This window comes from Amia ocellicauda, chromosome 7 (assembly GCF_036373705.1).
Source record: "Amia ocellicauda isolate fAmiCal2 chromosome 7, fAmiCal2.hap1, whole genome shotgun sequence".
Classification (NCBI taxonomy): domain Eukaryota; kingdom Metazoa; phylum Chordata; class Actinopteri; order Amiiformes; family Amiidae; genus Amia; species Amia ocellicauda.
Genome location: NC_089856.1, coordinates 9,475,229 through 9,491,262, shown reverse-complemented (window position 1 = coordinate 9,491,262; position 16,034 = coordinate 9,475,229). Strand labels below are relative to the sequence as shown.

General features: G+C 45.6%; 1 protein-coding gene across 1 annotated transcript; it reads right to left on the bottom strand.

Annotated features, from left to right (window-relative positions):
* Window positions 1-722: 722 nt before the first annotated feature.
* On the bottom strand, window positions 723-14,093 carry coq10a (coenzyme Q10A). The gene is made up of 5 exons (XM_066708244.1): window positions 13,506-14,093; window positions 8,482-8,637; window positions 6,955-7,147; window positions 6,688-6,789; window positions 723-5,981 (listed from the first exon to the last, which is right to left on the bottom strand). Exons 1-5 carry the CDS (start codon window positions 13,640-13,642, stop codon window positions 5,814-5,816), a joined length of 756 nt encoding a protein of 251 aa, XP_066564341.1. The 5' UTR covers window positions 13,643-14,093; the 3' UTR covers window positions 723-5,813.
* Window positions 14,094-16,034: the final 1,941 nt, after the last annotated feature.

Sequence of the window (16,034 nt, the reverse complement as noted above, 5' to 3'; positions counted from 1 at the left end):
GCTCTGATGAGTCAGTCCATGAAAGTACACTTACTTGCTCATAATTTAGCATTTGAAACACTCCAGTTACACTTACTGTACTTACAAATCGACATGGGGCTTCCAGTTAACCAAGCAAGTGGTGTGGGAAGGAAATTATTTGATTATCAAATAGCATTAAAGCATTGTTTGATGCAGCAGGAGAAAGGTGTGTTCATTTATTTTTTTTTAATTCTGAACATCTGAGGGCAGGGCTTGGGTCACCTGGACAGAATTTCTAAAGATGTGTAACGATTGAATGTGGACCACTTAAGCTGGTGATTTGAGAATCTTTACAAATTAAGGGGATGTTATTTGAAGATTATTTACACTTCAATTACAGAGGAAAAAAGGTATGCTTAAAATGTCTGTTTACCTGAAATTAGGGTTTACAAAAATCCTAATCCTAATGTCCCCTATTTGAGCCTAGTAAATCTTTGGTCTGAAAAAGGATCTTGAGTTGTCTTTTAAGGATTAACATGATTTACTTGCATACTCTGAATATTAAACCATCTATTTTAAAGAAAGGGTCTTTAAAAAGAAACACTGAGAAGACAAGTGCATCCTGTTTTATCAGTTTTGTTTTCATGGGAACATTTCCTTAAATTACATTGTGAAGGATGTTAAATTATATATATATATAAGCAGTCACAAGTGAGAGGCTAATGCATGTTGGACTAAACAGATTAAACCAAAACTCTGAAAAGGTTTTTTTTTTTAATTTTTTTTTATAAATCAAAGTTGACATCCAGGTAGGTCATGATATTTGGAAGAATTTATAATTACACATGTGTTTCTTCCTTTAAAATGAAAATAAGTCTTAGGAAGCAGTTCTTTATAGGAAATGTTTCCAAGACGTTCCTCTACAAAGCTCGAGAGGCTTTTGCTTGACTGGAAGAAGAGACTGGCTGAAACACAGCAGGAGAGTGGATCTCCAGCTCTCTCCCAGGTCCCCTGCCTGCCAGAGGGACTAATCTGTACAGATTCTGCCTCAGAGGATCATTCCAGAGCATTTTAAAGAAGAACCATATTGTTTCCAACACCAGAGAGAAAGTTATTCCTTTAGTTCCCCTCCTGGGATTAGTCCTACCAGAAAAACCACAGCTATTCCAAATGTGACTCATTCCCTACTCAGTGTTTTGAAGACTTTCTGCTCACCTCTCTCTCTCTCGCAGTGGTTTTGTTTTTCGGTCTTTAAATCCAATTGTAATGGCTTCTCGGAGTGAAAACCCCATGCAGGTTGGGGATAATACAGTTTGTAACAGGAAAAATCTTTTAAGCATGTAAATTATTCATGTCTCATGGATTGATTTGACTGGCAAGCAAGTTTGCGTTTAGTTGTGAAGGACTAACGCAATTTGTTCTGAATCCGTGATGGGCTGACCCCAGGCAGTTGTGGTTTCTAGGTAGTAGTGTCCAAGAGTGGACTTGATTGTCCACGTTCCTTAAGGTGTTTCGGAGAAGACGCCCATGTCTTATTTGACTGCTTAAAATGAGTAGACAGCCCTAGAGTGACATCTAAGGGCTGAAGACATCCCACTCCTACAGCAATCCGTCTTCCTCTGTCGGTGTCGGGGTGGATACTTTTGGGGACTGAAGGTGAAGGGATTTTAATTCTGGCCAGTGAGCACGATTTGTTTTTTGTTGTTTTCCCACAGAACTGCTGGAATAGCACCAGAAGGAAGACAGGCTCAGTAGAGTGGGTGAAGATGGGATTGGTTACCCAGTTTAGAAAGTCAGGGTCACACTCACTAAGCCCTTTGGTGGGGAAAAGTAGAGGGCAGCTTGGAAAAATCTCCCGCCGTTTCAAGTTCAGTATTTCGATTGGATCCAATTTGATTTAGAAGTCAGTCGAGCCTTTGAAAAGGTTGATCTTTTAAATATCATTTTTCTTAATACTAGCCGTGTCCTTTTTTCTGCGTACACACATCAAAGGATGCAGGGCAGATGTTTCCCAACAGTCAAGTGTCACCCACCTCTAATTCCCACTGGGGCAGCCTCATCTCGGCTCACTAATCCTCACTAACTGCCTAAGGGCCCTTGCTAGATACACTGGCTAGTTTCAGTCTTGTGCAAGATGTCCAAGCATGTCCCCAAACAGACCCATAAGTCCACTAGATGACTCCAGGGGGGGAACTTGGCAAGATTTGAGATGGTCCTCAGCCAGGCAGGAGGAGGAAGGCAGCCCTTTCGCAACTAATGGCTCGGAAATGATTTCAGACCCAATACAGATACGGTTGACCTTTTAATACCCTGAGTGTGAAGACGTGAACCCAGTAAGAAGCAGCGCCCCAAAAAACTCCTAACTGCTTCCCGAGTTCCCAGGCTGCAGCGCTAATCCAGCCCCCTGGAACAAAACAGGCTTGGCTCGGTTTCCTAATCTCAATTAATACATCAAACACAACTCAATCCTAATCATACAGGTGCCCATCTGTTATCTTGAAATATCATGCTATTATCTTTTAAAACACATTAAAATTGGGCCTACATTTTTAGAATATATATATATATATTTGTATAGATTTAATATCTCTTTAAAACTAAAATCTAGGCATCTTGTGTACGTAAGCACACTTTGTTTGTAGAGCACTTCCCATCATTACAGCATATACAGTACATAGTACTCCATATATATATATATATATATATATATATATATATATATGGGTTAACAATTGATACATTATTTTGGTTCAGGGCTGTCTACCTCCAGTTGGAGCACTGTAAGGTCTTGGTGCCATCATTCCACCCAAGGTTTATTGCAGAACAGAAAACTTAACAGTAACAAGTGAAACTGATGTACTTGAGCGATATGGTGGTTTAAATCTAGTACAGCTCTAATTAGGCTGAATAGACACAAAGAAAAAAAGAGGGAACTGCATAAATGATCTGAGACTTCAGCAGATCTCAGGTGCAAAGAAAGCCTAAGGTCCTTTACTGTAGCACCCCGGCCCTGCAGATTGACAGCCCCCGTTCTCATCTTGATGATGTATGAAAAGAGCCGCCAGCTTTGCACGTTCACTCTGCCCTCTCCACCTGCCCACAGCTGCGCCCAACACTGTCAATACACCTCCCAGAGTCTAGCCATACAATCGAGAGAAAAAGGATTGCCTGAAGCACGAGGATGTGCAGGAGTCACTGTGCAACTTGTGTCAGACACTCTGTCCAGAGGCACTTCCTTACTGAATAAATAAATAAATAAATAACTGCAGAAATGACACCGGACCCAATGGGAGGATTACGCAGGCATTTTGCACAGAGAAAGAGCTCTGTTGCATTACATTCGGCTGACACAGAGGATGTCATACAGGGGAACTGAACAAGCTACTGTTTTCAGTTTGTTCTTTTTTTTCTGGAGTGGAATGAAAATGGCTAAATCCATGATGCACGACAGCTTAAGGCAGGTGACTTTTTTTTGGGACGCACGAACGACACCAGATGGCAGGCCCCTGTGATAAATAAACTAAAATGGAGAGGAGGGCTGAAGCCACCCACAACACCAGTCTGTGCAAATTCAGCAGTGCTGGGCAGCCCAGGCCTCGATGGGTTGTTGGCAGTGCCAGCAACTACATGATTAACTGCTGTGTGGTCCTCTGGAACCAGGGCTGCCCAGTACTGGCCTACTGGAGACTAGAGCACGACAGGTTCAGGTTCACAAAGCCTTTTAACCACAGTCCTGTGGCCGAATCCCAGATTCCCTTTGAGAAGAGAAAAGGGAGTTTGTGGTGCTCAGCTCTGGTGATCAAGGGTTTTCTTATTAGCTGCTTCAGATGTGGAAGAATGTGACCTTGGTCCAATTAAAGCCTAAATAAAATAAAACTAGTCCAATTCAGGAGGGTGGAAAGTCTGATGGAATGAAGACCAGCAGCACCATTGGACCCTCGATCCCTGGAACTGGCCACCAATGTGCCTGTCAAAAGTGACCATGGAGAGACCTTCTAGAGCAGTGCTGGCCAACCCTGTTCCTGCAAGTTTTTTTTTTTTTTTTTTTTTTTTTTTTTTTTAAAGATCACTCTCATCTAAACAGTCTGCTGCCGTAGAATTATGCTCAGCTAAAAAACAGGAGACATTGATCTCCAGGACCAGGGTGGGCCAGCTCTGTTCTGCAACTGCACTGGGGATTGAAGCTGTTCTGCACTAGTTTCTTAAGGCTACCTTCACTTTTATATTATTTTTTGCGATGACACCTAAAAACAGTCACTTCAAGGGTGTGATTAAGGCCTTGTGAGCAGAACTGCCTGTGTGTGCGGCCATTCCAGTATTCACCAGGATTCACCAGGCCTCACACCTGAACCCTTCTGTTGTGTGAAATGATGTATGGGACCAACGCTGGCAGAGAGCACTGTACTGCAGCTTTCACACCAACACCAGCCTTGTTCTGCAAGAAAACACTTTAAAGAAAGTGCTCTAGTAAACTGTGAAGTGCATGTGTGTGTGCATCTTTGTGCGTGTGTTCGGTGCAGAAGTTTGGGCTTAATAAGATTTCACAAGTTTCCTACTGGCAGCGAGGCTGTTAACAGCTTCACTACCGCATCAATGGGCTGCTTGAATTTAGTAAAAGGTGGTTTACTGATCGGAGGGGAAAAAATCAGGGTATCAAAGAGAATCACCCAGCAGCAGACAGATCCAGGAGTGAAGCATACTGTGGACAGCATCTGACCCCGTGCAGCAGAATGAGATCAGACCATGCTCTACATGTTTCTCTGTGATGGCCCATTCGTCTTTCTAACCCACTAACCACGGGGCCCATGTGTTCCTAGGGGAGATTTGGTGGAACGGCTCTTTTCCCAATGATATCCGTAACACACCGAGCTCCACATCTGCAAGTGCAATGTAACACTAGTGTCTGAACTTTTCAAATGACAAAATTCCTTAAGATCCACAACTATATACAGCTACTATTATATGTCTCATGTTTCTGTACAAACCGCATCAGAATTTTAACTTTGAAATAAAAATGCATTTTCCACATAGAGTATTTTTTACTTTGGCATTGATTTGCATCAGTCGGTCTGTACATGTACACGTATAAACACGGACTCCCTTCTGAAGACCCATTACCTGTCGAGCGGATTGAGCCACTGCAATGCAAACACAAGCCCGGGCTGCTCCTCTTTGGCCTCAGCCCAGCTTTCAGGAAACGCAGATTCTGGCGAACGCAGTTCTGGACTGTGTCCGGCAGATCGCTCTGTGCTAGAATGGGCGAGAATACCAGCACACCACCACTGCACACCCCCGTCCCGCCCTCCCCCCACCTGCCCCAATTCTCCACTCATGACTGAGCAGCAGGAATGTGGCTACAGTGTGCTCCACTTTCAGATACAGGGTCTGCGGCCCAGATTCAGTCCAACAATCACCCCTGTGTGAGGTTGGGGTAGGGGGTTAGGAAAAAACTAAAATGATCGCTCTGAATTCACTGCGGCTGCAGGGAAGTCCCAGCTCAGACAGAAACACGAGGGGTTGTTCTGCTGGGATCTGGACCAAAGCAGGTCTGTATTGAACGCTAGCTTTTGAGATGCCCTGTATGTTGCGATGGGAATTGCTGGTCCTTACAGTGGGTGGGTGTGTGTGAGTGTGCGCGCAATGTGAGGGCAAACTGTACTGCTTCAGGAGAATGGTGGTAAAGGCTGGAATGGCTCCACCCGCTCTGAGCTCCTGTCTGGGGGCTACAAGGCTCCTTCCCCCAGGATGTGGAGGGACAGGAGGTGGGGACAGGGGGGGACAGAGGTTGGGGAGATTGCAGTGGCACAGAGAGCGGGCGGGGGAGGGGGGCAGTGGTGTCCGTTTCCCCTGCTTCACGTTTGATGGACCTCATGGAACATGAGCTCTCTGGGGATGCGCGTCTCCGGGCCGTACAGCTTGGACGCCCGCCGCTCAAAGGCGGCCACCATCTGCTTGACCACCTCGTCGAAGAACACCGTGGCCAGCTGGGAGTGCAGCAGGGAGCGGAACTCGAAGGAGATCTGTGAACAACGGGGAGGGGAGGAAGAGGAAGAGGAGGAGAGGGTCACGGAGGAACTTCAAGAGAAGGATGCCAAGACTTTTTCCATCTTATTTGGAAACAAAACATTATTTATGCTAGGAAGCAGAACGTGAGCACACGTGGTTAAGATGGCGACCCAGCATGCTCTTCTGGTAACACAATGACCTAGCCTGTTCATGAATGATCCCAAAGAGTTCCACCAACATGGCTGTCATGGAAGTGTGTTCCAATCCTGGCTATACCAGCTATTGCTGCACAGCTCCCTGTGGTGTCTCTAGGCACCTGTCGATTCAGATTTGGAGCATTTCTCCAGCAGCCTTCAGCCTTACAATCGCAGTGTGACATACATGTCCCGGACATTTAACAGAAATGTACAGATCTCATACAAAGGCTGGTAAACTGGAATCATATATCACATTGATGCATAGACAAGTCCTGACCGTTTCTCTCCACATGGGCTTGCTGTACTTCTCTGAAAGAGGGCAGATGGAAAACTGAAGTCTTATTGCTTTGAACACCACATACTCCCACAATAAGTATTTCAAAACTGGAAAGAAAAACATAACGCCTCTAATATACGATGAATGTTTTTCTATCATTTCCTTTTGTGTTTGTGTGCATGTGCAGGACTAAAACCCGCACGTAAATGAGTCCCGTTACCCTGGCCACAGGGGGGCGCCACTCACCGAGAAGTCCACAGTGCAGGTACGGGGGTAGCCAGGGATGCCAGGGCTGAAGCGCCATATTGTCTCCAGGTGGTTGAACAGCTTGCCGTCGGTACACACGGCCTGGGGATAGAGGACAGTTACAGCACAGCCCATTCCAACACTGCAGCGCTTCAAATCAGGAGGCAGATAGTGACTATAGACAGTCACATTCACAGGTGTCAATTTCATCATTGTCCATTTGCTGGCAGTGATCGCTATTCATTCAGAACGGGGGGCGGAGGTTACCTTCACAAGGTGTGGGCGCACGTTGGTGATCATTGAGGTGTATCTCTCCATGATGGGGGGGAAGCCAACCTCTAGCTGGGCCTTGGCGTGACCTGACCTCTTCATGATCACTGTGGACTTTTTACACCAGGGCACGAAGAGTTTATAGTCGTCCACATTGGACACCACGTCGTACATCTCCTGCATCGAGTACCTGGGCAGAGACAGAGGGAGGGAAGAGGTCACGACCGGATCACCCACACAAGTTCTAGAATGAGCCTTGCAGGGTTCTCTGTAGTCTTTAACACACAACAGCACTGGAACTGGCAACATTTCACACTGAATTGCAACCCCATGTCTATACCAGCCAGGATCATGCATTTGATTACGTGATCTAAAACCGGTTATTCTTAGATCTGGAAAAAAAAAAAGCAAGTGAGGTGTTCTGACAGGACTTAAAGCTACTGCCAGGAAAGTTAAACAGCCCCTTACTTGTTAGTACGTTCTGAGAAGTGCTCCCTTAAGGCTCCCGAAAAACACCTGATCCAGGCCCTTCAAGGACAGATTCGAACTCTGATTCCATGACGTGACCTCAAATGAGCATTAGTGGAATCTATTCAGTACAGTGTTCCACACGTTCTGTACACATGAACTGCTCTGAACAGCCCTGCTAGACTAAAAACTGTCCCCTACTGGGCAGCCACCCAGTGCTCTGGTCCTCAGTGACATTCAGGCAGTGCATTAACTTATTTCTGGCCACCTCTGCGCTGGCAGCCTGCATCACCGAGTAAAGGTCAAAGGTCATGAGCAAATAGGTGGGGAGCCAACAGCCTCAACACCACAGAGACACGGTGAGACAGACGTGAGCTGGTTCCTTTTTATATCCCACTTCTGTCTGCAAGGAAGATTGAGAACAACCTCAAATTGTACTGCCACCTCAGACTGGCATTAGTTATACATGTGTCCGTCTACACTGGATTCATTGATTGTTGGCAGAGCTGCTGCGGCACTCATGACCGGTCACAATGTGTAACCGCAAAAAGATTTGCAAATCATTTTGGCCCGCTCCGATTCAACTGACCTTAAATACCAGTTCGGGGGTGTGAATACAAGCTATCAGCAGGCTTCGCAGCGGTTTAATGGATAGTGGGAGCGATCTGGGTCGCGAAAGTCACACTATTTCCCTACTGACAGACCTGTCCAGCAATAATCTGCTATTTCTAACATGAGAATGAATATACTCTGGCCATTCTGTATTTTGTATTGTTATACTATACCATAACTATATATAACTATTATGTGTTATACTGCACTAATTTCATTCATTGCATTTCTAATTAAATTAAAATATATCTTGGACTTCCGTACAGAAAAACTGGTTCAAAGGAGGTAAAATCAGACAGGACTTTAGTAAGGATGAAAGGCACTATATCATATAAACATTTACTGATTAACTGAGTGATACAGATGGAGACTAACTGATCTGATTGTGTGGCATGAAATAAAGGATGTTGATGTCATTTTGCATATCAGTCTTACTGGTCTTACCCCAGTATCCTGCGCTCAGAATACTCTTTCCTCTTATTGGTCAGCGGGTTGGTGAAGTTGATGAACGATCTACTGAATGGAATGGGTGAATCCCACCCTAAGCAGCAAAGCATTCTGGGAGTCCGCGTCATGAGAATCCCACAGGAAGACAGGTGTCTGCAAAAAACAAAAACAAAAAGGAGGCATGTTAGGCATTAGCACATGCACAGAGGGCTTTGCCACCGTGACTGGGTTTTGCTATCCTCAGAGATCCCTTGCAAAGCCATGTGAGGTCACAGTGAGGAGTCAATGGCTCAGCCTGGTGTAAAATGCAGGTGCTTGCTCTTCACAGCCCTAAGAAGAAGCTTCAAGCAGAAGGCGCTGATCTGTTTTTGGCTCCGATCATGTGGCCTGTATTTCTAAGTAAATATATGAATGAGCCTCGTGTGGCGGTGTGTAATGTGACACCCTGCCTTCACCCCCTTCTGCTCCTGCACAGTTACATAACGCTTCTGTGCACGCAAGCCGAGAGAGAAATCTTTCACGAGGATGCTTTGCAATCACAGCCCCCTGGGGAATGAACCAGTAACAATGGCAGGATTAATCCAGTAGTCTTCACTGCTGGGACAGTTAATACAGAGAGCAAACAGAGGAGGGGGATGGACACCTCAAGTAAAACACAAGAATAGCACAGGGTTACGATGCCAGACAGGTACCCTGGAAGGCTGGAACTGAATTCTTGAACCAATTTTGAACTCCGGCTGATCAAAAGCAGAAGTATGTGATCATAGTTTCTTCTATTAGAATATGCTCTGTCTGCATGTTGCTCATATGGAGTGTTTTTTAGTTTTTTTACTAAATTAGGATAAAAGTCTGTAAAATGATGGCCTAAATTTAGAGCTGGGGAGACATACCAGGGGACTGCCCGAAGGCCTTATTACATTTTTTTGATTCTTGGCTCCAGACTATATTTGTAAAAGAAAATACTTATACACACCAATCACAAATGACCTCTGAAAAGCTTCTTGAAACTGGATCTAAAGACTAAGGCCGGGGAACAAAGATAGGGAGATTTAAGAACTCTGGAGGACCCATAACTGGCCAGTGCAGGTGCTGGTTTAAGTAGGTCTACCTTAATGTGGAATTGAACATCTCCGTAGACTTGCTTCTTGGGTGGAGGCCCAGGGCTGGAAGGCAGGGGCAGGTCAAGATGAGGCCAGAGATATACTTTTCACCCTATTTATACCGCAGCTAGTGGGGGAGCCAACTGTATCACATTTGCCCTACTCGCTTGGGCCTTATACTGGGACCTGAAGACTAATAAGACACCTTTCCCAAGACAGTCCAGGAACCTCCTTTCTCAGTACTTTTTTTCTGGCCATTTCAGATTGGTGGGAAAAGGTTCTGACTTGGCCAAAGTGTACAGCTGATCTGGTTGGGGTTGGGGTAGATCAAATGCAAGATATAGCATAGCTTTTACTTTATGCATCTGTTCAAGCACACATGAGTTTCAAAATAGACTTTAAGTCCTTATGTAAACCCTGAAATGCTTGGGTGCAGTGGGTGGCTTAACTGTGTGGTGAGGCAAGGTCTCCCTGTCACCTCTACCTCGTTAAATCTGAGATGCCCAGTTCTGCTCTGCCTTTGCCCCTGCCAGAAACCACTCAAGCGGCACAGTCTGGACTCAAAGCAGTGACCTTGAGCTGCCTGATCCACCGAAGCGCAGGATCCTGCCACATACTCGATCCCTTTGTAACCAGTCTTACTCAAATATACCACTGGAGAGCTGGCGATACCCCAGGCCAGCACTGGATTGCAACCCCAACACAACCACTATAGCCTCCCCCTGCTCTCAGTGTGGGGGGTGCAGGCCGGTTCAGATATACCAGACCTCCAGAATACACCAAGACTGCCCACAGTGTTTTGCTGTCCTGTGCCTCACGCTGCCTCTCCACCAAGAAAGGGAAAGTTACAAGAACAGCTTGGAAAAATCCACAAACCGAACAATCAGCCCCTTATCAGAGTCCTACCCCCCATGCAGACTGCGGTTTCCAGCAGGTTGGACTCTAACATAAAACTCTTTATAGTAGCTATCCAACTGGCTTGCCAGTGACCTTGATATATACGTTCTCACCTTTAACTGAAATACCCCTTATATCAGCACAGCTGCTCAACAGGCGATAAAGTATGCGATTAGTAGGCCTCTCTGCTCATTCCAGACACAATGCTCACTTTAAATCTGCGTGTTGCCATATCTGTGAAACTTCCTAACATTCCCAGTGGCATCACTAATTGTGGTTTATTTTATGCAGTTCTCTGTCATTTCTGCTCACGTTGTGGGCCCATCTTCTATACCTGGAAAAAGGTAGTAGGGACTGTCTTTTCCACAAAAAACAACTACCAAAAAACAAAAAAAAGTGTAATTGTACAGTGACAGAAGACAATGACTGATGGGAGCTGCAATCTAGCTGCTGTGCTTAGCATCCAGGATATTTGTAGACATCTCCCTCAAGGTGGTATACGGACTTCAAACAGACTATAACTTTGCAATTTGTTTGCAAAGGGGCATTATGAATACGCACACAATGACACAAACTGCAGTAGAGGAATAAAATGAAATATGCCATTTCTGATTCTCTTCTCCGGCCCGTCAGCCTATCCAAAGTGCCAGCAACCAGTCAGTCATTTGATCTCCTGTGAACGATGGGGTTTGCTGCCATTCTAGCCTCTTGTGACAATGCGCTGCCATACATCCTCATGTAACTACTGACCCCAGAAGGACATCCTGAAGTGGGTCAGAGATCTTTGGGCTATATACTACTATACTACTATATAGAAATAGTACTTTGCAATTTCAAAGAAAGCCACCTGCCCTCTCCAGCATCATTAAATCTCCATAGATAGATGGACAGATATCGTGATCTCTCCATAGACAGACAGATAACAGGATGAAATGTCCAGTGCAAGATAACATTATCCATATAATGATATTGCTTTGTCTCATGAACTGCAAATGAGACATGCACTGTACACAGTAAAAGTGCTAATCTCGCTCACTAGGCAGTGGCAGTAGATTTGGCAGTTAACAGCAGTGATTGTTCCTCTTGGAGATGGGCAGTCTTGTGCTCTCAACAAGAAACTGCCTTTGCAAGTGGCAAACACTGCAAAAACACACTAGAGATGACATTTACCTGGGCCTGTCATTTCAGGGGCTGTTGAAACTTGCTCTTCCAGAAAGTACTGAACATGCCAATTTAGGAGACCTTGAGACACCTAGCACAGATGCAACATATCGGTGCATTAGAAAGCAAATTTATTTAATGTTATATTGATAGGATTTTATTTACCTATCACACACAACTTGATAAATGAGATATATATTTCCCCCCATGAATTAAACTGTTTTTTGGTCTTTTGACTTTTAGCTGTGTGAATGTCCAAAACGGTAATATACAACCAGAAAACGTATTTCGCCCTTTGTCTGTGTGTCATTCGAGAGCCGTGGGACCCTGGCACTGCCCTGAGAGGTCACGGGAGAAGCTCGGGTTATTCTGAGGATCAAGGTGCAGGTTATATTGAGAAAATGCTTTGCCAGTTAAGCATTTTCAAATATTGTCATTCTAATTTCCAGGGGCAAAGGTCACAAGGAGACCGGTGACCATTACATTTGCTCCCTGTGCAGAATGTGATGAGGCAGGGTAAACACCTATAAAGGACTGCTTTCCTGGGCATTGTGGGAAATCGTGCCTCCATCTAAGGGAAGAGTATTGCAAGTCTGCTCGTTACTGTATGGTGGGCTGTGTGTATTATTAGCTCCTGGGTGCGAGATGAGATTTCTGGTGTTTGATGGCTTGAGGCTGCGCTATACTTTCATTGCACACATTATACTTTTTCTCCCAGGGATTTGTCCCCAATTGACCCTTTTTCCCCCCCTCACACACTGGGGTTGGCTTATGCTTTCAATCCAAAATCCACATAAAAGGCCTTCATTCACAAGCAGAGTGTAAGGTCAAAAACAACATTGTTGCAGGTGGTGGGTACTTCTGCACTGTGGTCCATGATGGCTCTGTAATTGTTCACATTACAGAAGAATAGTTAGGAAAGTCAGGAGGCTGCATTCAGATCACCTATTCTTGTGGGGTTGCCTGAGGCTTATGATTCCAGGCCCTTCCCATCAAGCTCCTTCCCATAGGATCCCACTGTTCCTCGGAGTGGGAAAGGCATTTGTTCCTGACACCTACAACTATTGGTGTAAGCCACTTAAGTAGTAGTTTTGTATGCAGTTACATCAATACAAAAAGACCTGGAAGTAGGTCTCCAGGCTCAATATATTGGTAAACTTCAAATCAGCAACTTTTCAAAATGTAAACACCTTTTCTGGGCTAAGGAATATATAGGGTAGGTTAAATAGCACTGTCGTTCGGGCGCTCTACAGTGGTTTATTAAAAGACCTGTGGGATTGTAATGCTAACGCTCGTCTGCTTTTGATCATGTTCAATTGGAAATATGCAGTTGATATGCAAAAGATACGCGTGTCAACCGCTCAGCTTTGCACTTGGTCACTATCCACCCGGCTGGCGCGATGCTTGTTGTTCTGCGGTGGTGCTGTTATGAAACGCATTCCTCTGCCGTGCATCATCGTCGGTTAATCACATCTAAGCCAAACCAGCCACCCCCGATTCCAGTAGCGTTTCCACACAAGCGTGAGTTTCAGCGCCCCACTACTGGAGGTCTGCCTAAATACCATGCTTTACACCCCGCACTGCCACCACTACGCCGCCGCCGGGAAGTACAGCGGCCTTACAAAAACATAGTGCAGCGGCAGTCACTACCACTCCTACTACACCACACACCAACCGAGAGGTGAAACAGACACTATCGCCATGCCGTTACTGCCCCCACTATCTACCCCTGGTTTTAACCTCCAAAACGTCGCCTGTTACCACCACTGCCACTCCTCCCCTCTGACGTCGGCGAGGAGAGACACACTCCGGTGATGCGGCTCGTTTGATTAATGGCCGCGCTGTGCTCGCTCGGCCTCTCACCTGATTGGCTGCCGTGCTCGGGCCCGGGCCCCCGCTGCGCTGCAGGACCGGCCGGTGCCCAGGGTGATGATCTCCAGCAACTCGCTGTATGTCCGGACGCCCATGGGCAGCCGCCGAGCGGTGGCTGAAACCGCCATGGCCGTATATTATGATGTGTTTTATGAAAGAGAGGGCGTTACACCACCCTCCGCCGGGGGGTAGGTGGTTCTTCTCCCCCCCCGAAAGAGCACCGGTCGTAAACAGAAACCAAAGCCCGGTCGTGCTGTGCTGTGCGGCCGAGCGCCCCGGGGGTTTAGTTTGTGTTGCGCTGGATGCGACCAACAATACGATGTCACGACGCAAGCTGTGTATCGGGCAGCCCAACGTTAAAAACAAGTCGATATATCCGCCAAACCCCGGGAACCGGCATGGGGTTTCCAGCAGTCCGTGGCCCTTGTCACCGATGTGCTGTCATTTGTCGAGATGTTTGTGTCTTTCTGCGGCTCGTTTTTGTTTTGCTGTATATCCTTTCACTGAGACAAATCTCCGACCTTCCGCCAGATACCGGCTCGGGTGGACTGCTCCGCTCGCCTCTGTCACTGGAGGAGACGTCACGCCGCCCCGGCCACACCCCCTGCTTGCGTCACCCCCTGCTTGCGTCAGCACGAAAGGTGACAAATACCGGACGTGCGTGTGAAGAAAGCTTTCTGGGAGTGGTAGTTTTTACCCACGTTACTCTGCCTTTCAGCCGTGAAACGTGTTTGAATAATGTGTCACTAGAAAATTAAACCCCCAAATGCAACAAATATGACCGCAGAAAAGACCTTCATGTTTATATATGCGTTGTTTTTAAATATGTATCTAAATATCCTACTTCTATTATTATATTGTATTTATTGGCAAACACCCTTATTTAGGATGACTTGCACTTTACACAAAATTATATTTAAGCATTACTAAAGTGTAGAAGTATAATCAAGGCAAAGTACAATTTAAGAATGAAAAATGTGCAGTAGTACAGTTTATAAGATATAAAGCATACATCCTAGTTCAAAGAGGTAAAAAGGGCAGACATGGTGCAGTGAAGTCCTAGGTGTGAGCTAAAGGGAGGGGGCATAGGAGAAATAAAACAATAAAACAAGAGGTGTTCTAACAAAGTAAGTAAGCAGGAGCATAATAAAGCATAGTTATATAAAGAGCGAACTTACAAGAATGCTCAGGTGAAGCTGCTCTATTACATGTACAGTCTGAACAGATGTGTCCTGAGTAAGCGCCAGAAGGAGGTCAGGGACTCTGCTGTTTTGACTTCGGTGGGAAGGTCGTTCCACCACTTAGGGGCCAGGGATGAGAAGGAGCGTCTCTGGACGAAGGAGAGTGGAGAGGAGGCGGAGTTAGTCTTCTGGCACAGGAGGTCTGGAGGGAGAATTAGGAGAGTCGGGTGGGTGAGAGTCAAAGTCTTGAACTGGATGCAAGCTGAGATCTGGAGGGAGTGAAGGGAGTAGTGTAGTGGAGTAGCGTGTGCAAATCGGGGCCGAGAACAGCAGACAAGTTCAGTTCTATTGTTTGTGCTGAACACACAAATCAAATGGTATATTCAACAGAATGTGCTTGCTATGTTAATAAAGTCTGTACCTAACAAGACACATAACTGCTAGTGGATGTGAAGCAGTGATTTAGGTAAGTTTGTTTTGGGGGGTTGTAATATAATTATTGTCACTCATTCAGTTTGCCAGCAAGGTGAAAAATAATAAGAACAATAATCTGGAAGATTTTGTTCACCCATCTAGTTGATTATTAAGATAAGTAACTTAGAGGTGTTTACTAGGACTATAACAACAACAACAGAGTTGCTACAGAGTTGTGCCAACAGGGCAGAGCACAAACACTTGTTGAAGGTAACACCCTGGCATGTCAGAAGCCGAGCCAGGGTTTGAACTAGGGAAACCTCCTGGTTACATACCTTTTACCATATTCACTAGACCAGTCCTTCTTGCTCATGGGGGTAGCCCTGTGTCATCTGAATTTGGTTTCAGTTCTTTGACCCATTAGTAGTTTAGTTAAATGTGCAATATAGTCATTTGGAGCTCATTTGGAACAAAAAACAGAAGATGCATGGCTCTTCAGAAGCAGGGCTGAGGATCACTGCACCAGGCTACTCTGTGATAGGTTAATATGGGCCTTGCTGACCGAAGACCCTGATCACACTAATCTTAGTCAAACAGCATCAACTACATGTGCTGATACACCCTGCATGTATGTAAAGTTACTCCTTTCCCAATAATCTAGTTGCACTTCATTTGCATGCATCCAGCGGCTCGTCTGTCACAGGCTAAATGGTATTCTTGCCAGGTGACTTAGCCAAGTGCAGAAAACATGGTTTGGCTCTTCTCCTGAGGCACCGTGAGCTGGAACTCGCACAATGTCTGGGCGAGGGCCCTGTTTGGAATGATAAGCATTTTTCTGGTGCAAACGCAGTAACATAGTTTATAGTGGATAAATAAAAACCGAGGTAATTTAGGAAAATTGCTTTCTATTTATGGTAACTTTAAT